Source organism: Mirounga angustirostris, unplaced genomic scaffold (genome assembly GCF_029215605.1).
Source record: "Mirounga angustirostris isolate CCGP_5_RB_7025 unplaced genomic scaffold, mMirAng1.0.hap1 SCAF_3, whole genome shotgun sequence".
In the NCBI taxonomy this organism is placed as follows: Eukaryota; Metazoa; Chordata; class Mammalia; order Carnivora; family Phocidae; genus Mirounga; species Mirounga angustirostris.
Window position 1 is genome coordinate 86,750,851 of NW_026991711.1, and position 23,136 is coordinate 86,773,986.

Sequence of the window (23,136 nt, forward strand, 5' to 3'; positions counted from 1 at the left end):
GTGACAAAGGCAAGTGGTCAAGTGAGGCCCAATAGAGCATGGTTAAGGTTGCTCTGGTTCATTTGTTGAGCAGACACTCATTAGCAGTGCCTGTGGTCAAGAAAAAAATCAGAAGAGCTTGAAAGAGAGAATAATCCATCAACCTACTTTGTTGGCTGCAAACTGAGAAAAGACCATCATTATGTGATTCCAGAGCAGGCCATCTCATTCTAGCTCTGGAGATGCCCAAAATTCTGTAAGAGAACACACTGAAGCCCACAAACCGTGTGACCTGAGATGATGCTAAACAGTGTGTGGCGGGCTGAGGGCTGGTCGTTTGAAGTCTGTTGTGATGCGTTAGTGATCTGATCCTCCCTGCCTGAGCTCTCATATTCACATGAACCAACTTTCAGCTGGAGCAGCCTCCCTAGTGAGTTCTCTCACCTGCTTGAAGTTCCGCCTGCTGTAGTAGCCTCTCCACCCAGCCTGGAGGGTCACAGCTGCCCGCCTCTGCCTCAGGAACTCCCTCCTAGAAGGGGAAGTGCAAGTCCGAATGTGTGTGTAACAACCTCAGACATTTCAAAGGCTTTGGGGGGAAAATGATTTGAAGGGAAGAGGGATAATGAAATGTTGGGGAAAATGAACACATACATTATTTCTTTCCCAGAAGCCTTTACAAACCAAAGACACACATGTTAAGAACTTAAATCTATTGCCAACTACTCAAATTTGTGAATTAGGACAGTCCAGTTTTTAGAGCAATCAGTAAATTTTTCCTCATTCCTTCCAAAGATCTATGAAAGGATAAAACTCATTTCCAACTTTTTACTCCTTGCCAAACTTTTCCTGATCCTCTGGCCAGTAGCCCAGGTATCTGCTGGGAACTAGGTCAGAATCCCAGGACCAAGGCTCCTCTCTGGAGGCGGGTCAAGGCAGGAGGGCAGCCCCCCAGGCCCTGGTAGCTTGGCAGCTCCATCAGACTGCTCCCCTCTGTAGGGTGGAAAGTGGGCTGAATATGGAGAGGGTAACCTGAAACATGACTTCTGGGGAAGCGAGCTTGGTGCATATAGATGTATTCTTTATCTCACACTTATCTGAGTTTCCTTATCACTGCTAATAATTTTTCAGGATATTTTCTTAGGCTTAGGACAGTAGGTCTCAACCATGTTAAAAAAATCATCTGGAGAAGTTCAATATTTATTGATGTCCGGGTCCTACCCATTCTGATTAAGTGAGAATCCTTGCTGATGGGTCTGGAGAATCTCTATCTCTCTTGCTCTAATGTTTTTTGATATATATATATATATACACACACACACACAGTATAAATATCTCCCCAGATGATTCTAATATGAAGCTGAAGTAAATAATTATCTAAAATAAAGATAATCTGTCTCCTTTCTAATACTTATACCAGTGGTTCTCAAATGGGGGTGATTTTGCCCCCAGCCCCGGGGCACATTTGGCAGTGTCTAGAGATATTTTGGGTTGCTATGACTGGGGGATGGGGGAGGAGGATGCTACTGGCATCTCATGAGTAGAGGCCAGGAATGCTACTAAACATCCCATAATGCCCAGGACAGCCCTCACAACAAAGATTTATCTAATCCAAAATGACAACAGAGTTGAAGTTGAGAAATCCTAATTTTTTTTATCTTTTCTTTAATATTCTAGTCTAACTGTATTGTCCAGAAGAACAAGAACACTATCAATTATCAATGATGATCACTTCTGGGAAGATGGAGTAGGCATACTTTTTCCTATTTCTCCTGCTGACTACAACTAAAAACCCTGTACATTTATATCAAACAAACATAAGAAGACTCTGAAATGTGGAGAGAAGAAGGCAGGCCAGTTATGGATCTCAGATCCAAGGAGCGACACAGTGCTAACTTCTCTGGGTTTTCTTTTTACCTCATATTCCCCAGAGTAGGAGCTGAAGAAGTCAGCAATCCAGAAAGGACAATGGGGACAGAACAGAAAAGCCCCAAGGAAAGCCTTCTCTTTCTACCAAAAGGCTTAGGAAAGGGGAAGCTTAGCAAGACAAAACTTTTAAATAAAAGCCACTCTACTCCAGTGAAAAACCACAAAACAACTGTGGTCCTAGCCCCACTTATACCAAAAAATGCCAAGTGGGGAGCCTAGATTTCTGCCCTTGCCAGGGTCGTGTCAGAGAAGGCTAAGCGGGAAGCCATCCTTGATGAGTAGTAATGAGCCCATCCCTCACAGTGTCAGTGGAGACCACTGGGGAATCCTGGACTTCCACAACCACTTGGCAGTAATGTGGTGCTCCTCCTCTCCATGCTGGAGTGGTGTCAGAGGAGACCCAGTGCAGAGGCAGGTCTTTCACCATCCCCCAGTGATAAGAATGTCACTCTCCCACTATGGTATCAGTAAAGGCCATGTTGGGGTAGTAATAAGGCATTTATGGCCCTCCCAGCCAGGGTGATATCAGTGGAGGCCTACTGGGAAGCTAGAACTCCCACTCCCAGCCAGCAGTAAAAAGGAACCTCTACCTGCCTTGAGAGTCAGTAGAAGCCATGTGGAGAACTTGGATTCTCCCCCCATCTGACAGTAAATGGATGGCACCCCCACCTCCCCCTGCTAGAGTGGTGTCAGAGGAAGCCAGCTAAAACAGAACATTTAAACAACACCCAGAGTTCTTATAATATAATAACCCAATTGTCCACGTTTCAATCTAAAATCTCTTATCATACTAAGTAAGAACCAGGAAAATATTAACTCGAATGAGAAAAGACAAGCAACATATGCCAACACTGACAGAAATGTTAGCCATTATAAAAATGCTTCAATGAGCAGTTATAAACACACTTGAAACAAATGAGAAAATACAAAGTCTCAGTAAAGAAGTAAAAGACATAAAGTAGAACCAAATGGAACTGAAAAATATAATAACTGAAATAATAATACTAAAAAAAGCCCTCAGTGGATGGGTTTGGCAACAGATGGAGAGAAAAGAGGAAAGAATCAGTGAGCTTGAAGATAGAATGGTAGAAATGACCCAACCTGAAAAACAGAAAGAAAAGAGACCAAAATAAAGTGAATGGAGCCTCAGGCACCAGTAGGACTGTATCTAAATTCTTTTTTTTTTTTTTGTCATTGGGGTCTTAGGAAGAAAGGAGAAAGAGGCAGTGCTGAAAAAGCATTATAAGAAATAATGGCTTAAAAGCTCATAAATGTAGCAAAAGATATAAACATACAGATTCAAGAAGCTGAGCAAACTTCAGACAGGATAAATTCAACAAAGTCCACATCAAGATACCTCATGGTCAAACTTCTGAAAACTAAAGGCAAAAAATCTTGAAAGTAACAAGAGAGAAACAATACATTACTTTTGGGGCAAAATGATTCATATTTCTCCTCACAAACCATGGAGCCCAGGAGTAAGTGGCACAATTATTTTCCAAGGACTGAGAGAAAAGAGCTGTTAACCCAGAATTTTATGTTACTGAAAATATCTTTCAGAAATGAAGGGGAAATAAAGACATTCTCAGATGAAGGAAAACTAAAAACACTAAGAGAATTGCCAATAGACCTATCCTAAAATAATAACTAAAGGAAGTTCTTTAAAGATAAAGGAAATGATAAAAGAAACCTTGGAATGTCAGAAAGGAAGAAAAAAATAGTAAGCAACAATATGGGCAAATACAATAGGCTTTCCTCTCCTCTTGAGTTTTCTAAGTCATGTTTGATGATTGAAGCAAAATTTGTAACACTAATGTTGTTCTAAATGTATGTAGAGGAAACATTTAAGGAAAATTATATTATAAATGGGAGAAGGTAAACGGACATAAAGGGAGATAAAGTTTCTATGCTTCTCAAAGTGGTAAAATGATGACACTGGTAGACTGTCATAATTTGTGTATATATAATGTAATAGTAGAGCAACAGCTAAGAAAAGCTATAAAAAGAAGTACACTCTAAAATACTATAAATAAATGAAAATGGAATTTTAAAAAATGTTCAGGTAATCCACAGTAAGGCAGGAAAAAGAAAACAGAAATTAAAAACAGAACAGAAAACAAAAAATAAAATGGCAGACTCAAGGTCTAACGTATAAATAATTACATTAAGCATAAAAAGCATAACTACACCAACTAAAAACCAGAGATTGGCTTAATAGATTTAAAAGCAAGACTGTCTATGACTTGAAATACAGGTTGAAAGTAAAAGGATGAAAGATATATATCTTGCAAATAGTAACCAAGATAAAACAGAAGTGGCTGTATTATTATCAGATAAAGTAGACTTCAGAGCAAAGAAAATAACCAGAGACAAAGGGGGACATTACATGATGATAAAAGGATAAATCCACCAAGAAGATATAGCAATCCTAAATGTGTATGTACCAAACAACACAGCTGAAAAATATATGAAGCAAAAAATGATAGAACTAAAATGAAAAACGGGCAAATCCACAATTATGCTTGGAAACTTCAGCACCCCTTTCTCATCTTTTCAAGCACCCTTAGAACACATAACAAGATAGTCCATATCCTGGGCCATAAGGGAAATGTGAGCACATTAAAAAGATTTAACTCATACAGAGTGTGTCTCCAACCACAATGGAATCAAACTAGAAATCAATAACAGTATGATAACAGGAAAATCTCCAAACACTTAGAAACTAAATGTATGTAGAGGAAACATTTAAGGAAAATTATATTACAAATGAGAGAAGGTAAATGGAAGTTCTGGCCGGTGCAATTAAGCAAGAAAAGTAAATAAAAGACATAAAGATTGGAAAGGAGGAAATAAGACTGTCCCCATTTGCAGATAATGTAATTATCTACATAAAAAATTTCAAGAAATCCATAAAAAGTGAGTGACTTCAGCAAGGTTTCAGGAAACGAAGTCAACACACACAAATCGATTAATATTTTTAGACTAGCTATGAACACATCAATGTCAAAATTAAAAATACAGTACCATTTATACTCTCAAAAAAAAAAAAAAAAAACGCAATCTAGGTATAAACCTAAAAAAACATATACAGAACATGTATACCAAAAACTAAAAAACATTGGTGAAAGACATCAAAGAAGATCTAAATAAACGGAATTCATGGATTAGAAAACTTAACATAGTAGAGATGTCAATTCTCCTCAAATTGATATATAACATTAATTACTATCAAAATCCCAGCAAGAATTTTTTGTAGATATGGATAAGGTCTTTCTAAGATGTATATGGAAAGACAAAGGACCCAGAACAGCTAAAACAATTTTGAAAAACAAGGTAGGAGGAATCAGTCTACACAACTTCAAGACTTATTATGTAACTACAATCAACAAGACAGTGTGGCCCTGGCAGAGGAACAGACACATGGATCACTGCAACAGAACAGAGAATGCAGAAACAAACTTGCAATATGCCCAATTGATTTTCGACACAGGTGCAAAATCAATTCATTGAAAGAAGGATGGATTTTTCAATGAACGATGCTGTAGCAACATCCACTGGGGGAAAAATTTTAAAAGAATCATAGCCTAAGTCTCACACGCTATACAAGATTTAACTCAAAATGAGAATGGATCTAAATGCAACTGTAAAACTATAGAGCCTTCTAGAAAATAAGACTGGAGAAAACCTTCAGGCAGAGATCTTAGATGTGACACCAAAAGCATGCACCACGAAGGGAAATTTGATAAACTGGACTCCATCAAAACTAAAAATTTTGCTCTGCAAAGACCCTCTTAAGAGGACTTGAGGAGGGGGCACCTGGGTGGCTCAGTTGGTTAAGCGACTGCCTTCGGCTCAGGTCATGATCCTGGAGTCCTGGGATTGAGTCCCGCATCGGGCTCCCTGCTCAGCAGGGAGTCTGCTTCTCCCTCTGACCCTGCCCCCTCTCATGTACTCGCTCTCTCTCATTCTCTCTCTCTCAAATAAATAAATAAATAAAATCTTGGGCGCCTGGGTGGCTCAGTTGGTTAAGCGACTGCCTTCAGCTCGGGTCATGATCCCAGGGTCCTGGGATCGAGTCCCACATCGGGCTCCCTGCTCTGAGGGGAGCCTGCTTCTCCCTCTCCCACTCCCCCTGCTTGTGTTCCCTCTCTCGCTGTGTCTCTCTCTGTCAAATAAATAAATAAAATCTTTAAAAAAAAATAAAAATAAATAAAATCTTTAAAAAAAAAGAGGACTTGAGGAAAAACTATAGACTGGGAGGAGATATTTGCAAACCACACATCTAACAAAGGACTAGTATCTAGAATATATAAGTAATTCTCAAAACTCGACAAAGAGGGGCGCCTGGGTGGCTCAGATGGTTAAGCATCTGCCTTCGGCTCAGGTCATGATCTCAGGGTCCTGGGATCGAGTCCTACATCAGGCTCCTTGCTCAGCGAGGAGCCTGCTTCTCCCTCTGCCTGCCACTCCCCCTGCTTGTATTCTCCCTCTCTCTCTCCCTGGCAAATAAATAAATAAAATCTTAAAAAAAAAAAAACCCAAAAAACCCCCCAAACTCCCCAAGAACTTAACAAAGAATCCGATCAGAAACTGGGCAAATAACAAGCACAGATGCTTCACCAAAGAGGATATATACATGTGGCAGATAAGCCCATGAATAGATATGGGTGTGTGGGCTGGGAGGGGCTTGGGCAGGGCCAGCACCTCCATTTGTAGCCTCGCAGGACTCTCTGGATGTTGACTGCTGCCTTGTCCAGGGCCTGGCTCCTCTCTACCTCCAGCAGAGTGTCCTGGTTATCCTGGAACAGAGGAGATCCCAGCATGTAGACGCCTCCACTCATCTCCACACCCCACCTGGGGCCAGGGCCCTATCTACAGAAGGGTCTTTCAGACTTTTCCCTTATGTGCTCCCAGGAGGGCAAGCAGGGGAAGTGACCCTCAAATTGATCCTGATGTGGCTCAGAGACAGGAGCTGCAACTATACCCCCAATTCCCAATCTAAGAACTGCCCATTTTAGTTCTTTCTTCTTGTTCATTCAATCCGGCAAATTTTATTTCTGCTCTGGAGAACCCAATAAGGGGGCAAAAAGTTTCTCTGAAGCTATGTTTTATTTTCCAAAATTCATGTGAAATGTCACCCAACTTGTAGTACAGACTCATGCTTGTTTCCCCCAGCCTTTGAGTAGGATTCGAAGTGAGTTGATGTGCCCTATTCGCCCTTGAGCTGTGATTTTCTTTGGCCTGCCTTTGTGCTTCACCTGGATCGCTGTTCCCTTGGGCTTGCCATCCTAGTCCCTGCAAGGCAAGGACCATCTTTGTTGAACAGAAAGCAGCTTGGTGCTTTGGTGAGTGGTGAGGAGAGTCAGGGGTTTGGTGGCCTCTCCCACCTCCATCAGTCTTGCATCAAGCAAGCGCCGAGCCTCTTCATGTGCCCAGGTGGGCACTGGGGACACAGAGATACACCAGACCTCTGATGGTGGCCTCAAGGAACAGCCAGGGAGGGGAGAAGTGGAGGGATGGGCACTCTCCTCCTCCTCTCCTTGACCACATGCTCGTACTGACCTCACCCTTTATACCCCTGTGGCCCTCAACGTCTATCCCAGCTTCCTGGACAGCACCCTGGGACTTCCCCGATGTCTTCCACCTGACAGTCTCACCTCCCCAGTGGAATCCGAAGCCCTTCTGCCTTTTCCCTCTTGACTAAGTCCAGAGCCCCAGCACAGGCATGGCTAATGCATGGACAGATGAACAGACGGACTGACTAGAGGGTCAGGGCAGGGAAGTCCCTCTGGGAACAGATGAGGATGGGTGAGCAGACTGTATGGAAGCAGAGGGAGTGAAGGACTTAGGAAGGGGCTATGGGGATGGGGTGGGGCTTGGGTGGGCTGGCAGAGCATGCTTCCAGCACTGATCTTCTCTTCTCCCTCCTCTTTCTCTCTTTGCTCACCCACCCACAGCTTACAAGGCTAGGGGACATGGAGGTTCTGTCCTCCGTGGCTCTTGACCCAACTTGTAGTCCTGGAGGGCCCAAAGGCCAGGCTCAGGGGCTAGAGGCTGTCAGCCACAAGCTGTCTCTGTGTGACCTTGGGCCTTCCTGTATGTTGTGGGGGATGGAGGTGGGTGGTGGGCGGTGGTGCTGCTTGCACATGCCTGCCCAAGGACAAGCTCTTCTAAGGTGAGGGGTAATCAGCACACTGATTCCTTCCACTGAAGCACTAGCTCCCCAGGGCTTTGAAGAGGTGAAGCTTCCCCAGATCTGACTTCAGACTGTGGCTCCTGGCATGGAGGAGGAAGCCTATTCTTAGGGACAGTGAGAGCCTACCCTGAGCTCCTTCTTGCTTCTGCCTGGTGACTTGGGGCAGCTCCTCCTTATCCTCAGGTCTTGCCTTAGATGCTCCACTCTGAGAAGCCTCCCGGGCTTCTGCAGGCTGGTCTGAGCCCTCCCCACATTCCCCCTCAGCATGGCTTTCTACAACCAGGGTGCTTCAGGGTGGGGGCCATACCTGGAGCAGGCTCCCATGGCATTGGCTCAGGGTGGGTGAGGGGATGCCACCTGGTGGGCATGGGACCAGCCCCAAGGAGGAGACTGAGGACCAGCACGTTCAGGGGCTCACCTTCAGGAAAATTTTGGTCTTTCCCACTTTCCATTCTTTGTCTGTCCCCAGCCACATTTCGGCAATGCGCAGAGTCATCTGGCGAGCCTTGTCTCGAAGCTGCCAAGGAGAAAACAGAAGTGGCTTGGTGGAGTTGGAGCAGCCCCGGGGGGGGGGGGGGGGGGGGGAGGGAGGGAGGGTCCCTTCTCAAAGGCTTTCTGGGATTCAAGTCTTCCTCCTCCCCTGGGTTTCACCATCAGTGCTGCTCAGTCAGGACACAGGCTCAAGCACTTCCAAACAAGGATGGGGCCCAGGGGATCACCCAGGACCTGGAACCTCAAGGCCACCATGCTTTGCAGGCCTGGAGCCTCAGTGAGGCTGTTGGGCACTTGGGCAGCTCAAAGTTTAGGATGGCTGAGTGTTTGAGGAAGGATGGGAAGGACCTCCTGCCCCCAGTAGCAATCCAGCCACACATCATCTCCCCAGCATGCTACCATGGAAGTATTTGCTTTAAAGTGCAGACACCTCCTAGAACCAACATATTCAGCCACCAGCCTCATCCAGTGAGTGTGATCTAGTGTGAGCCACCCCCTCCCTCACTTCCAGGGCCCCCAGGGAGTGAGACACGGGGCTGGAGATGAGAGGAAGGGAGGAACAAGGGTCATTTCAAAGCTTGGAGCCTGGGAAGAGGCCCTCAGCCGCAGGAGGGCAGCTGGAGGACCCCCTTGGAACTGGGGGCTGGGGCACCGGGAGGTAGCAGGGGTGCTGAGGCTGACCACTGCTGCCTCTTAGGGACCGCGTGCTGAGGCGGAGGTTAACAGGCACCTGCAGGCGCACAGCGTTGGGCAGCACCACGCCGAACCTCCGGGAGAACTCCTCGAACGTGTACCGGATGGGGAAGCCCGACTTGCGGATGTGCACCGTCTCCATCATGCCGGAATAGCGCAGCTGCCGGATGCACAGCTCGCGGTCGAAGAGCTGCGGGCGCAGAGGTGGGAGGCCCGCTTCCTGAGCCGCTGCACGCGGGCAGCCCGCCCGACCCCCAGCCGTGCCGCCATCCCCACATACAAGACAACTCAACAACGCTTGGTTTGACCAAAAGTCTCTTTGGAAGACAGGTATTTGTTCTGAAGTCACTGAAAAGCCCCGAAAGTGTTTCCGAGGAGATAAAAGTCGATAATATACAAACTGTGACATCCACAAGAACACTAAATACTCCCCTCATTCTCAGGATATGCAAAGTACTATGAATATAAAAGTTATTTGCATATGTCACGTTAAAATGTTTCCTCCTGGCCTTGCCTGTGTTGGGGTGAGCGCCCCTGCAGCTCTTCCGGCACCATTCTGCCTCCCACAGTCTAGTGGAATGAAGAAATACATTTCCCACCGAGAGTCAGAAAATATTCTAGCCAGCTTAGTCTCTCCGCCTCCCCCTCCCACCCAGAGATGGGCGTGGCCAACAGAGAGGACTATGGGCCTGATGCTTTGCGCAAGGGTATGGGGTCTCAGCCATGGCCCCGGACTCTACACAGCTTAGCCTCTAGAGAACCTCCCCTCAGCCTCCGAGCCAGGAATGTCTGGGGACTAGGGGCACAGCCTCAAATCTGGCAAGCCCACCAGCAGGCAATTACCCACCTGGAAACACTGAGGGCCACAGAAACAACTGTTAATGGCCATTAGTCTTGGGCAACTAATTGGTTCCCATTTGTTGAGCATTTCCTGTGAGCTCAGTGTTTCTCATTTAATTTTTACAACAGCCCTACATGGTGGAGGACTTTAGCTCCAGTTTTAAGACGGATGGCTGAGGCTCAGGGCCACACTCCCAAGTGGCTGAGCCAGGTTTAAATCCTGAGCCTGCCTGGCCCCCACCCCCCACCCCACATAGCAGTCGGGGTCTCTGAGAGATGTGCCAGGCGTGCTGGAGAAACAGGAACATCAGCCTCGGGCCCCGCCCACCTGTCTCACAGCTCTGCAAGTGGGGGGTGTGGGTGTGGACAGAGAGCCTCTGGGAATACAGTTATTATCTAAATATAGGCATTGTGCCTCTAAGGAGGATACATTCTGGATTTCCTAGGCCAGTCCCAATTTCCTATAATTTTATTCTATTCAAAAAATACAATACAATTAATTAACATCCTAGTACTGGTTGCTGCCCCTTATTGAGTGGGGTTTACACATGCAGACTTGCCAAAAACATGTACAGTCCTTGCTGCCCCCTGCCCCACCACAAGGCAGGCACGATTCTGACTTTACAGAGGAGAAAACAGGCTCAAAGAAGTAAAGCACCTGGCCAAGTGCACACAGCTGGTGAATAGCAGGCCTGAGACAACAGAGCCCTGGGTTATCCAAAGTCCTGCCAGTCACCGATCTTTGAATGGCCTAGACTGGTCACCTTACTTCAGTGTCCCCATCTCTAAAATGGGGGAGATAGCTCTAATGCTGACCACTCCCTGATGAAGGGAGTGACGTTACCCTAGATGCCATCAGACTCATCTAATAGATGCCCCCCCGTGCGTGACCCCAGCCTCCCCTCATTACCAGTGGCTTTTTGTACTCATTGGGTTTGATGCAGCGGATGAAGTAGGGCTGGCAGCTGGTCAGGATTTTCATCAGCTCGTCCAGGGACTTCTTGAACTGGCCTGCCAACGTGGAGGGCTGCTTGCTGGAGTCTGCAGACTGCAAGCAGAAGCACAGGCACAAGAGGGGGCTGGGGAGCTCAGCCTGGGGCACAGCTGACCCAGATGAGGGCTTCTGCCAAGGTCCCACAGATGGGCGGGGCTGCAGCCCCTCACGCACTGGCCCATCATAAGTTCTGGTGAGTAAGATGGGGCAAGGTATCCTGTCTAGGGGTGGGGTCCCCCAAGTGGGGTGTATGAGATGATACACCAGAGTGGGAAAGAATGTGAGAACTGGCAACATTCACTTTTTACCCCTACCCTTCTACCTTTTCAGTTTTCCTATTGGTTTTGTATGTTTTTAAAAAATGTTTTATAGTGCACATTGTAAACATTGTAGTACATGTATATAGTTTTAAAATAGATGTAACAGAATCATGGATGCAAGAGAAAACAAGTGCAAGCCCCCAGCAGGCTCAGTGTGTGTTTTATGCAATGCTCATCTTGGGTGATGCTCCCTGACCAAACCCTTCCCAAGTCAAATGCACCCGAGCAAAGGCATGTACTGCCAAATTGCATCAACTGGTGACACGAGTCTTAACACTTCTGAGAAGAGGATGCAATCACTGGCACCTTATAGTAACAATGGGCAGCATTTTCTTGTTGTCCTGGTTTGTAAAATAATGTGCATTTCCCTTGCTGTCATCTTGTTCCCTGAAATCCCTGAGACATGCTCTGGGGGCCCCACAGAGCCAGGACAAGCCTGTACTCTGGCCTCAGCTGTGGAGAGTTTAGCCTGGCTCAGTGATACAGGGGGTCCAGCCTGGCTGCACCTGGTTCCAGACCTGGGCAATTCCTGCCCAGCCTCATGGCTCCTTGGTGCCTCCCCAGGCCGGCTCTGCACATGGTGGGTCCTGGGCACCGAGGTCTCAGGAGAGGCCTCCTGCAGAGGTCAGGTGGGGCGTGATGAAAGGTCAAGGGCACCTCAGTGTGGCCAGTGCTGAATGCCTGGCACAGAGGGCAGTTTCCTCTGCCTACACCCCAAGTTCCCAAGCCACTCAGCAGGCCCCATCTCCCTGCCCAGGGTAGGGGAGCTCCTCATTAGACGATTCATGGGGCTTTTCTGGAACAGTCATTCTTAAGGGGTGGAGGCTTGGCAGGGAGGGGGTGGGCAGACCCTCACCTTGCCAGGAAATCCTAGGCTGCCCTGAGGAGCACTGGGGACTCTCTGCTGCCCACCTTCCTGGCCAGCAGCCTTTAGCACTGCTGCTGCCACACACACACACACACACACACACCACATACCACACACATCACACATACATAACATACATACCATAGCACACACACCCTCCCATACATACCACACACCCCGTACCACACACACACACAATCACACATACCGTACCACACACACACACATCATGCATCGCATGTCACATACACACGTCGCACACCCCCTAGCACACACGTACACCACAAACACCATAGCACACACACATATACCATATGTACCATAGCAGACACCCCCCCACACATACCACACTATCCCATACCACATACACACACCACACACATCACACAGAATGCACCCCACACACCCCACCCCCCATGCACACCAAATACCCCACATACCACACACACCCCCCGTACCCCCCAGACACCACACAAAACACACGCACTGTACACACATACCACACAATACACACACCACACACACACATAACATATGCACAGAGACCAATACAGAAAAATAATATTAACAAAAGCAGATGTGGCCCCCCCAGACCACCACGCACTCAGAAGCAGGCACATCCCTGTGCACCTGTCCTCTTACTGCCATCCACGCAGCAACAGCAACACCCCACTCCTGGTTTGCACTCACTTATGGGCCCTGACTAAACAACCGAGACCCCAGGTGATAGGTCTTCCCTGTGTGTGCATGTCTGACCCCTGAGGCCCTAAGGGCTGAGAGACCAAGGAGGCATTGGTAGGGCCACCCATCGGAGCCCACCTTGAAGAGCTGGCTCCCTGCCTTTGCCCGGATGATGGTACCATGGCCCAGCTTGGTCCCTGCTGACTCCAGCTTGAATATCTCCCTCAGGAACTTGTTTTTGGAGGAGTAGACCAGGGTGAGGATATCTGTGCTCAGCACGTCTCGATTCTTCTCCAGGAAGCCTGTGGGGGAAGCAGAGCCCACCTGCAAGCCCAGTTCAGCCGTCCTCTCTGACCCACAGGGGAAGGGGGGGCAACAGGGTGGGGACTCTGGTCACCCCAGGATGCCCGGAGGAGCCCCCACTGAAGCTGCTCTCTCCACGCCTCCCTTGACCTCCCTGCCCAGCTGGAGAGCTCCTGCACCCAGGCCTGCACTCGGCTCTGCCCAGCACCAGTGTGTCACACCCACATCTAAATCTTCCAACCCCCGCACCCACCAACCCCACCACCACCCCCTGTCTAAGCCGCTGCCATTCCTTCTGCCTGAATCGTTCCTTTGATCCCAGCCCACCCCTCTGCTCTCCGTCCCACCCTTCCCGGTTCATGGCCCCGGGGCCGGGACTGTCCTAAAGCCGCACACTGCCGTGTCACCCTGCCTGAACCCTTTCTCTGCTTACCTGCCACCAGAGCACGCCTTCCTCATCTCCCCCTTCCTCAACTCCCGGGGCCCCTGTGGTCCTGCACTCCACTGGTGCCCAAAGCACCCCAGAGGCCCCAGCTCTCCCACCACCTCCAGCCCCCACCAGCCACTGCTGGACACTCTTCCCTGCTTATCCAGCCCGGCCAGCTCTGGCTCATTCTTCAAAACCAGCTCAAGCATTGTCTATTCCTGGAGGCTCCCCAGGGCCCTCCTCAGGGCTCTCCTGGCCTCTGTGGGACCTTTCTTATGGGCCCTACTGCTCAGGTCAGGGGGTCGTCTGAAGATTTTCCCTCCGCTTTGCCAGCCACGGCCCCCCCTTGGTGCACCATGGACAGGAGTGGCTCAGGTCCCTCGACACCTCCAGCCCCAGCCATCACTGGAACTGCCAAGTACCCTCTGAAGCTGACCAGCGGCCAGAGCAGATGGCAGACAGTGCATCCCTTCAGGATACAGTTTAGATTTCCCTGCAGCGAGATGCCTGGGGGCTCTCATCAGGGCTCTGGCCCACTAAATTTCTGGGTGACCTTGAGCAAGTCTGATGCGGGCAACTGCTTATTCATATATAAAGGAGCTAAAAAGAAAAGAAGTTAAAGGACAGAGTGAGGAAGCCTCCCGCCCCCACCAAGAAGTCCTGAAAATCTGGCAGCCTGGTAATGTTCAGGCAGCTTGCAGTCCAGAGAGGGAGGCATGGCACTCCTGCCCTCGTCCCTGAGTCCAGATGCAACTCTGGGAGCATCTGCATACACCCCCAGCCGGGGTCTGGGGTGGGGGGTGGTTACTTCCAACCTCCTGTGAAACTAGTGAGGGGTGGCAGCTACTCTGCTTTTCCTGGGAGCCCAAAATGGAAGGAGGCTAGGCATTCACACCACTTGTCTTACTGGCTCAAGGACAGGGTGGTGGCTTGCTGATTAAGAGGTCCTTAGGGCACATTTCCCTCCTCATTATGAGTTTACACTGCACAGGTCTTGGGCGTGAATGTGTGCCCTTAGGCCGTGTGTGCATGTGTGTGAGTGCGTGTGTGCTCTCTAACAGTAGGTTTAGGAACCAAGTGGGTCTGTGATTGCTAAGGAGGACCTGAGGGCTTGGGAGCCCGTAGCCCCTCCACCAGCCCTGTTCTGGGGTCCTGGAAGGTCCTGCTAGGGCCAGGGGCCCCTCCAGCCTGAAGACTGAGAATCCAGAAATTGAGGAGGGGCAGTGTTATGGGCTGAGTTGCATCCCCCCCAAATCCATACATTGAAATTCTAACCCTCAGTACCTCAGAATGTGACTATATGTGGAGATGGGGCCTTTACAGAGGCGATTAAGTTAAAATGAGGCTATTTGGGTGGCAATAATCCAGTGTGACTGGTGTCCTATAAGAAGAGATTAGGACACAGATGCACAGAGACACTAAAGATGTCAGATGTCAGACATCAGACATCAGAAGGAACCAACCACACTGACACCTTAATCTGGGACTTCAGGCCTCCAGAACCGTGAGGAAATGCATCTCTGTTCCTACCTGGGGAGCTTTGGTTTGGCAGCCTTAGCCAGCTGCTAACATAGGCATGGCTCTGGGCATGGGTAAGAATGGACTTGCCCTAAAGTGGGACACAGGATCACCAAGAAGGTGATGAAGAAGAGCTGTTTCTCAAAGCCAGGCTGGTGAGGGCTAGGGGCCTGCTGTAGGGCTACACTCCTGGGACTTCTAGGGATGACCCCACAAGGGTACAAGCCTGAATTTCCTCTCCCACTCTACCCCTTTAAGTAACCCCACCTTTTAGGGGGATGCTCTGTGCAAACCTACACAGCCTGGTGTGGGGTTAGGGAGACTGAGACGGGGGGAAGGAAGCTGATTTTCCCCACCTCTCCCTGCAGTGCCTATGAGGGGGAAGGCACTGTACCAGGAGCTCCAGGGGCACCATGAGGCCTCACAGAACTGGGGGTGACTGGAGCGAGCATGTGCTGTGCACACAAACCCTTCTCCCAGCTACATGCTGGGGAGGCTGCCCTCTGCAGATGGAGGGTGAGCAGACACTTGGTGGCACTCTGTGCTTCTCCAGGCTTAGGCAGAGCCTCCCCAACCCAGGGTGTTCTCAAAGGGAGGGTTGCACCGAGGCACCCCAGGCTCAACCCCCCAGTAGGCAGAGTAAGTGGGGCTTAGCTCATCAGCATAGCATGGCACCCAAAGAAAAACTAGTAAGCTCAGCTTTAATGAACATTAATAGAATTTTAGAAATTCAGAAAGTCTACAAAGAAGCTGTCTTAATCTTAGCATACACAACAATATTTTCATGTCACTTCACATAATAAAACTTAGCCTTGAATTGTCCATGGAGGTTGGGATGGACTCAGTGTCTTGTGTTCTGGGACCCTGCAGGTCCCACTGGCTCTGGTCTCTCCCTTTCTGAAGAGCCCCAAAGCCAGGGTCAGGTGGGGACTATGAAGGAGCAACCACCTTCTCATTGTACGACAGAAAAGATCCCCTGACCTCCTAACACCTCACCTCTTCTATGCGAAAATGTCAGCCCTCCTACTGCCTTGTCTCTCCAACTGAAAAGTATGCATGGATCATCCCTGACTTTGAGTTTCCAGTTAAACAGACCAGAGATCCTCCTCATTTCTCCATATGAGCCACAGAGAGAGCTGCTACAGCCACCTGACTCATTGTCCTGACCACAGCTGCACACTGACTACCTTTCTTATTTTTCTAAGCACACCAAAAGGTTTAACCACCCCAGACCTTTATTTCTCCAGTCAAAACAAAACCATGCCTGAGCCTATCATAGCATAAATAAAAATTAACTCAAAATGAATCAAAGACCTAAATGAAAAGTTAAAACTAAAAAAACTCTTGGAAGAATACACAGAGGTAAATCTTGGGTCAGACAATGATTTCTTAGTCATGACACCGAAAGCATGAGCAACAAAAGAAGAAAAAGATACTTGGACTTTATCAAAATGAAACACTTTTGTGCTTCAAAAGACACTATCAAGAAGTGAAAAGATGACCCAGAGAGCAGGAGAAAATATTTGCAAATTACATATCTGATAAGGTAATTATATCCAGAATATATAAAGAACTCTTACAACTCAACGAAAAAAAGACAACTAATTAAAACATGGGCAAAGAGTTTGAACAGACATTTCTCCAAAGATGATATACAAATGAGCAATAAGCACATGAAAAGATGCTTAACATCATTACGCATCAGGGAAACACAAACCAACATTATACTGAGAGACCACTTCAAAGCCACTGGGATGGCTAAAATAAAAAAACAGATAATAGCAAGTGTTGGTGAGGATGTGGAAAAATTAGAGCCTTCATTTGTTGCTGGTGGAAATGTGAGTTAGTGCAGCCACTTTGGAAAACAGTTGGGTGGTTACTCAAAAAGCTAAATGTAGAATTACCATATGACCCAGTACATACCACAAAGAAGTGAAAACATTTGTCTACATAAAAACTTGCACATAAGTGTTCATGGCAGCATTATTCATAATAGCCAAAAGGTGGAAACAACCCAAATGTTCATCAAGTGACAAAGGAATAAATGAAATGTGCTATATTCACACAGTGGAACATACTGCAATATAAAGAAACAATTTCCTGACACATGCTATGACATGGACGAACCTTAAAAACATTATGCTAAGTGAAAGAAGCCAGCCACAAAGACCACACATTGCATGGTTCCATTTGTATGAAATGTCCAGAATAGGTAAATCCATAGGGACAGAAATTAGTGGTTGCCCAGGATTGGGGGAAAATGCAGATTGATGGCTAATGGGAGGTTTCATTTTGGAGTGATGAAAATGTTGTAAACTTACGGCAATGATTATACAACTCTGTGAATATACTAAAGACCATTGAGTTATACAGTTAAAATGGGAGATAATATGGTATGTGAATGATATCTCAATAGAGCTAACACTAAAAAACGATACAAACCATGCATGGTCCATTCCATTCCCTCTTTCCCATTGCTTGCTCTGCAAAATGACCTTGTTCTCTCGGCTTTCTTCCCATGGCCTTCCTGGAATGATCCAGATTTGGAAGGAAGGGGAAATAGAGAGGAGCTGCACCTACCTTCTGTCTGGTAGTACACCTCGCCCGCAAAGTGGGCGATGCCAAATCTGGCATCGTGGATGTTTCTGGGCTGCAAGAAGGCCTTGTTGTTGGCATGGACATTGTTCAGTTTTTGCAGCATGGTGGTATCTGTCCCCTGGAAGAGCACAGACACCCTATGGGCCGACGTCCCAGAATCCAGCCATGGGGAGGTCAGCTGACACATCCACAGGGCTCACGGGCTCCCTCACAGGGGCAAAGCAACTGGGCTCAGAATGGCTGAGGACCCTTCTACAGATGGGAAACTGCTGCCCAGGGATTGGTGGCTGGTCGCAGTGAGTGAGGACCGAGCTGGGAGCAGAGATGGGGTCTGCCACCCTCCACCTGCCAGCTCTCCTGCTCCACCCTTCCTTACAATTATCCAGGGACCCTAACCCTGGCTTCACCCTTCTCTGGACTCCGAGCTCTTACAGACTGCTTTGAAAATCTACCTCCCTAAGGACAGGCAGAGTTCCTTGAGGGCGAGCAGGCAAACATTTCCATCTCTTGCACCTTGCAGCCCTTGGCCCGCGGGTGCTTAGCAAGCCCCTCCTGGGGTGAGTTCTTGAAGTAGATAATCAGTGACTGCAGGTCCTGCTTCTGGGGAGGGGGAGGGGGGTGGGGGGTGGTCGGTGAGCCTCCCTGTAGGAGGTGGACCTAGCAGGCGAGGAGGTTGTTTAGGCTGGGGCTGGTCTGCTAGCGCCTGGCAGAGGTTTTGGCAACCCAGGGACCCATGGGTTACCCCAGGGGAGTTTCCCAACCTCAAGGGCAAGAGCCATGAGTGGGGGTCTTCACCTGAGGGTCGGCAGGCTCAGGGGTTTACCTGTGGGAAGTGGCTCTCTTCGTCCAGGAGGGAGATGATGCTCATGGGCTTGAGGGCCAGCAGGTCCAGGGTGGGCCGATTGTCGTTGTAGTGGATGTAGTCCCAGGCAATGTTCTCCGAGAGGTACTCCTCCTGCTCCATGGTGAACACGTGCTGCACAAAGAACTGCTGCAGGTGCTCGTTGGCAAAGTTGATGCAGAGCTGCTCAAAGCTGTGGAGGGAATGCACACCCAGACGTGGAGCACGGTTAGCCCGGTCCCTGTCGCCGCTGGCAGGAACCGCGGGCCACCAGCCATTTGCATCCAGCCGCATGTGCATGCCCGAGGACGCACATCCCCACACACGTGTACTCCCTCTTCCCTCTGTCGCTGCCACCATCACCTCCTCCAGCCCGTGGCAAACAGACTAAGAGAATGTCATCAAGAGACCTTCCTTAGGGGACCAGGTGTCCCGTAGCAGCCCCAGCCCCAAGGCCAAGAGGCCTGGGTGCTGAGATGAGCTTCTGGAGACCCGGTAACGGTGACGCCTGCTGGGCTCCTTTGCATCAGTCAGACACACTGCTTACTCCCGCCCCATCCTCCAGCTGCTCTTCCTCCTGGGCACCCCACCTCGGAAATGATCCCTCCACTCGTCACCCCTGGCTCAAGTCACCAACCAAGGGGTCACGCTTGACACCTCTCCCTGCCTCCTCCCCAGTTCCAATCAGCTGCCAAAGTCTGGTCCCTGCTTTCTCCATCATAGCACCCTGACCTGTGTACTCCCTTCCACTCCCATGGCAGAGGCCTGTGTCCAGACCCCTTTATTCCCCCCTGGGGAAACCCAGGGGTGGCCTCCAGGGGCTCTCCCTGCATCCCCCCATCTCCATGTGCCACTAGGGGGAGATCTTTGGCCAGCAGCCCCATTGTCCCCCTGCTTCCAATCCTCCCAGGTTTCTTCGCTGTTTTCAGATCCCCTCAGACAGAGACATAGTACAAAGCCTTCCTGCATCTCCCAGGGAGTGGCCTGGGTCACCGTAGCCTCCTTCCCTCGATGCTGTGAAGGCACCCGCTTCTTCCCTGCCTCTGAGTGGTCACACATTTGCTGCCACCCTCCTCTCTTTCCTCATTACCTGCCTAGTTTTGTTCAACCCTTGGCTCTCACTTAGGTCTTTCTTCCTCAGGATGGGTTGCCAATTTATGCAAATCCTCATCATATGTGAGACTGGTCGTTCAACCCCTGTTAACCCAAGAGGTGAGGGGACAGGTCCACCCTGTCCCCCACTCCCAGCACGCTGCCTGGAGAGTGCTCAGTGGCCACCTGCAGGAGGGGACTGCAGCTCTGTAGTAAACCCAGCTTGTGGCTCCTCCAAGGAGGGGCCCCTGTATAAATGACCGGATCCCCCTCAACCAATTATTCGCCCACCTCCAAGGTGTCCAATGTGCGTGGTCTGCTCAGCCTGTCCCTCTTGGGGACAGAAACCAATGATCTGAATCACACTTGAGTTTCCTGTGCCTGAGAGCTGCCCTATACTGGGCTTAGTTCTGCCAGCCCTGCCCATCCCCCGGCGCACAGGGAGCAGGCCTTCGCCCTGCCCTCCCAGCTGACTGGGGAGGCAGCAATCCCAGAGTGTCCCTGCTTGCTTGTCCTGAGGTCCTCGTTTTCCTCATCTGTTGTTCTCCTGCCACCTGATAATGCCCCAGGGCATCACTTGTCCTCATTTGGCTCCACTGCCTGACTCTCTTCAGCACCCTGTCCACCCCCCGCCCCAGCCTTCATCAGTCCCAGTTAGGCATCAGTTTTCTGACCTGCCTCCTGCTCTGGCTCCTGGGCCTCCAGTCTGGGGTGCTGGGATGCTGGGACACAGGGTCAGGGGTGTCCTGCCTTGCCTTACCCTTGCCAAACTCCAAAGTCAGGGATGGTCACACGTCCCCTACTTTCCCCCATTGCCTAGCACGATAGCTCATCTAGAGATGCAGTTGAATCGATGCTGCTGATTTACATTTTCACCCCAGCCTCATGTGATCATTCACTTTAATTCCTTAGGAGAGCAGACGGCTCAAGAGAGGTGACAAATGCTGGGACTTCAGCCTGGCGCTTGGGGATGCTTGTAGCTAGCTGTGTGGGGTGTCAGGGGAGGTGCACAGGCCGTCTCGCTGCAGATTCAGGCCTGCAGAGCAGACTCGCATCTGGGAAAAGGTAGGAGGGGTCCCTGCTCCCGGTCTCATCGGGGAAGGAATGGTTACCCTCCAGCTTGCTCAGTTAGAGAGGAGCTAAGCTGATCTCCCATTCTCTGAAAGCAGGTGAACTGAGATCTTCATACCTATTGTTCTGGAAATTTTCAAAGCCAAATATGTCCAGGAGGCTGATGGCTCTTCGCACATTTTTGGGGTCCTGGGCAGGTGGAGTGAAAATTGCAGTGTTGATCTTCTTGACAATCCACAGGAAGAGGTGCCCATAGATGCCCTGAGGAGACATGGGGTAAAGCCCATGGGCTTTGAAGCATAAGAGGAAGGCGGCCCCTGATCTCTAAGCTCACCTGCAAAGGCTGCATGCACACTGGATCTCATGGACCTACTGAGGGGCACTCTCCCTACTTTAAAGGCAAGAAGCTGAAGCCCAGAGAGGCTGGGAAGCCCACTGTCACCAGACAGGTGACTGGCAGAGTCAGGACTTGCCCAGCCATCTCTGCTCTTACCTGCTCTCCCCCAGCAGGGCAAGGAGCTGTGTTCAACAGAGAGACACATGGGCCCCTTCTCCCACAGCTCTGTACCTTGACAAAGGCGTCCCTCCGGTCTGCGGCCTGGGTGATGTTCAAGGGCCTGGTGACAGACTCCCCTCGGATGATGATGGAATGCTTGACCAGACAGTCCTGGAGTGCCTGGTACTCCACCTGGAAAGGCGGGTGGCAACTGGCATCACAGCTAATGGGGGGCAGGGCCTGGCTCCGGGGCTCGGACCTACTTAGGTCACGTCTTGTTCTCTCTTGTGACCAAACACCCTATGCCCAAGGCCTGAGGGTGGGAGATGCCTGTGGGGCCATCCAGCAGGGCCAGGCCAGATGGAAGCTGGAGTCAGGGTCCTGGGCAGGCCCTGGCCCAGCTCCAGTCTAAGCACCAGGATGTCAAGAGTGTTCAGGAAGGATGCACAAGCTGGGTGGGTCCTGGGCATGCTGGCTGCTTGGTTTACCAGCTCTGTGCTAGTCTTCCAGGGACTGGGGAAGGGGCTGGTGCCATAAGCAGACCTGGGAAAACAATGGGCGGGGAGGGCTCTGAGGCCAGGCCATTGGCCTCTGGATATGCCCCAACCGAAGCCACTCCTGCTTTGGCCTAAGGGAGCAAGAGGATTCTGGATGGGCCAGTCCCTCTCACCATGCAGGGAACACTGAGCCAGCAAGAACCCAAAGAACCCTGAATCAAATAAAGAACATTAGCAGCAAAATGTGATTGCTTTGCTTGTTTGCTTCTGATGCTATCAACTTCCCACCAGAACTGTCAATGTGGTGTGATGTGGAAGACATTATAATGTCCCCAGGGCAAAAATATTTCTCCACCCAGTGCCTGCTGTTCTTCCTCCAAGTCCAGGCTCCATTTGGTCTCTGTACTAACCTGGAGGGCTAATGGTATGAGCACATTCCACTTCCCCAGAAGAGCACAACTCACGGAGAAGGTGGGGACTTGTTGAAGGGAGGTAGGGAAGGGTCCAGCGTAAGGGCCCTGGGTTATGTGGCCATGTGGGGAGAGCTTGGGGACTGGGTGGGGTGGGGAGTGAGGATGCTGAGTGAAGGCCACTGAAGAACGAGGGGGGGGGTGACACAAGAAAAGAGAAGAAACGTGTTAAAGCCAGACTGATCATTTCGTTGCTTTGTTAAAGATTAGCTCACATGGCTTCCCACCCCCAATGCCTGCAGTGCCCAGATGGGTGCAGGGGTTGAGTTGAGAGCCTGGGGAGAGGGGTGGGGGCAGGAGTGGGAGCCTGGGAAGGGTTAATGACAACCAGGGGTTGGGGGGCTATGAGCCCAGGCCCCTGGGGCCCCTCACAGACATGGAAGCTCGACGTCACAATGGCAGAGCTACCTCCAGTAACTTTAGCACAGTGGGAAAGGCCGGCGTGTCCATCACGTCAGAGGATTCCAAGTTCTCGAAGACGGCAGCTGGGGAGAGAAGCAGTAACCCTGAGTGGTGAAGCGGCCTGAAGGGATGGGACAGGGGCCCCAGGAGGGCCTGAGCCTGGGGCAGCCCCAGATCCAGCTATTACAGGCACCTGTCCCTGGGTGGGAGGCACTGCTTCTCCCAGACCTTCTCTTCGGGAGACAAGGTCCCTGGGGATTACCAGCCCCTTCGCTGTGAAGGAATGTAACAGATTGCTTCTCCCTCTGCTCAGCGAGATCGTGGCTCTGCCTCAAAGGGAAGTTTGAGGAAATGAAGGCTGGTGCTGGTGCGGGCGGGGGTGGGGTCTACTAAGGAAAAGGATGAGCATCAGCCACCTTCACTCTACTCTGC

The 23,136-nt window shown here is 50.0% G+C and overlaps 1 protein-coding gene across 1 annotated transcript in view; it reads right to left on the reverse strand.

Moving 5' to 3' along the window:
• Positions 1-23,136, reverse strand: part of MYO7B (myosin VIIB) — a 77,192-nt gene that overhangs the window by 29,580 nt on the left and 24,476 nt on the right. The window contains exons 9-19 of the mRNA XM_064585814.1: positions 22,711-22,787; positions 21,408-21,527; positions 20,958-21,100; positions 18,659-18,869; positions 17,818-17,953; positions 13,128-13,291; positions 11,037-11,174; positions 9,324-9,476; positions 8,520-8,618; positions 6,610-6,704; positions 424-508 (exon numbers count right to left, since the gene is read on the reverse strand). Of these exons, the coding sequence (XP_064441884.1) occupies positions 424-508; positions 6,610-6,704; positions 8,520-8,618; positions 9,324-9,476; positions 11,037-11,174; positions 13,128-13,291; positions 17,818-17,953; positions 18,659-18,869; positions 20,958-21,100; positions 21,408-21,527; positions 22,711-22,787 (1,421 nt within the window). The remainder of the gene's footprint in view (positions 1-423; positions 509-6,609; positions 6,705-8,519; positions 8,619-9,323; positions 9,477-11,036; positions 11,175-13,127; positions 13,292-17,817; positions 17,954-18,658; positions 18,870-20,957; positions 21,101-21,407; positions 21,528-22,710; positions 22,788-23,136) is intronic.